We start from the raw sequence: 1,510 nt of genomic DNA, 5'->3' as shown, positions 1-1,510 counted from the left end.
CCCCCCCCAATGCTCCTCGTCCCCTTGTAGGCCAACTGGCTGTCGAATCTGAGGTACAACGGGCTTTTTCGCTGCTTCCTCGCCAGGGCCGCCATCCCCTCTGACGCTGTTGTGTTGTGATCTTGTCCTCCTTCTCCTCCGGCTCCCTGCTCCTTGCATTCTCCGGCCCCAATGCAGAACCTTGATCTCCCTCTGGACAACGTCACCAAGGGCGTGGCCGCGGTCTTTGAAAACTCCGCCCGTGTACGCCTCCCATGCCCGTCGCTCCTCCCTTGCCGGCCTCCAGACCAACACTCACCCCCCCCCCCCGCACACAGGGCTTCTATCTGGTGGCCGAGCTGCACTCCGACGAGGGCAAGACTGATGGCACCTCGCCGGAGACCAGCAACGGCCTGGCCCTGGCCGGCTGCCTGCTCATCACCACGGAGTGGAGCGACTGGTGGAACGGTGTGTCAGCCCTCTCCCCCTCGGTGCCCATATTCCCCCCCCCCCCCCCCCCCCCCCCCCCCCCGCCGCGTATCTTAACCCGGCCACTGGCTGTAGGACCCTGACCCATGCTCCTCCGTCTGCATACGCTCCGCCCCCCTCCCCCCCTCTCCCATCCCCCTCCCCCCTCCACAAAACCCTTCCAGCCGAGTACTGGTGGATCCAGAGCACTTTTGTGCTGCCTCAGTTCCGCGGCCAGCGGGTACGCACTCCCACCCGCCCACTTAGCACTCGGTTGATCCCCCTCTCTCACTCTCCCCCCTACTTCGCCCCTGCCCGACCACACATATACACACACATACACACACACACGCGCGCGCGCGCGCACTTGCCCCGGCTCGCCCGGTTCCACACGCGCCAGATCTTCACCTCCCTCTACGAGCACCTGACCGGCCTGGCGCGCACGCTGAACACCACCCCCGGCGCCGAAGATGGCGAGACGCGCCTCCGGGTGTCCGAGATTCGCCTGTATGTGGAGAAGCAGAATGACGCCCGGTTTGTCTACGACCGCCTGGGCTTCCAGGACAGCGGCTACCTCATGATGAGCCTCAGCCTGCGCGACTGAGGGGCGCCCTCGAGCAGCCGCGGCTCATTCATTGGCACCTGACGAATATACCCACGCACCAGACCCAACACTCCCGCCGGAGGGGCGCATGTCCCGCGCGACCGTTGGGCCTGCGCCCGCGCACTCGGTGTGTCACACCTGGGCCGAGATCGGGGCCGTTTTGCTTGCGCGGGGACTTCCCGCCGGGAGAGCAGCGACTGGGAGGACGTGCGCGTATGTGGGAGGGGGGGCGGGGGGACGGGGGGGCGGGGGACGGGACGGCGGAAGGCCGAAGAGGGGGCGGGGGATGGCCGGACGACAACCCCCAACGATGGCCCCTGTACGCGCGGGACCGCACCCCCACATTGTCCCGCGTACATGTCCAGCGTTTAATGATGGCCCGCACATTCTTGTCGTCGCCGGGGGGAGGGGGGGGGGGCGTCAGCCTGGCGGGGCACGCCGTGAATACGAAAATGGCCG

General features: G+C 67.3%; 1 protein-coding gene across 1 annotated transcript; it reads left to right on the top strand.

Moving 5' to 3' along the window:
* Nucleotides 1-171: 171 nt before the first annotated feature.
* Nucleotides 172-1,051, top strand: H696_05206 (hypothetical protein; the record flags this gene model as incomplete). Its single annotated transcript, XM_009499066.1, has 4 exons — nucleotides 172-243; nucleotides 318-447; nucleotides 633-688; nucleotides 848-1,051. 4 exons carry the CDS (start codon nucleotides 172-174, stop codon nucleotides 1,049-1,051), a joined length of 462 nt encoding a protein of 153 aa, XP_009497341.1.
* Nucleotides 1,052-1,510: the final 459 nt, after the last annotated feature.

Source organism: Fonticula alba (assembly GCF_000388065.1).
Source record: "Fonticula alba strain ATCC 38817 unplaced genomic scaffold supercont2.9, whole genome shotgun sequence".
Classification (NCBI taxonomy): Eukaryota; order Rotosphaerida; family Fonticulaceae; genus Fonticula; species Fonticula alba.
This window is presented reverse-complemented; position numbering and strand designations above follow the sequence as displayed.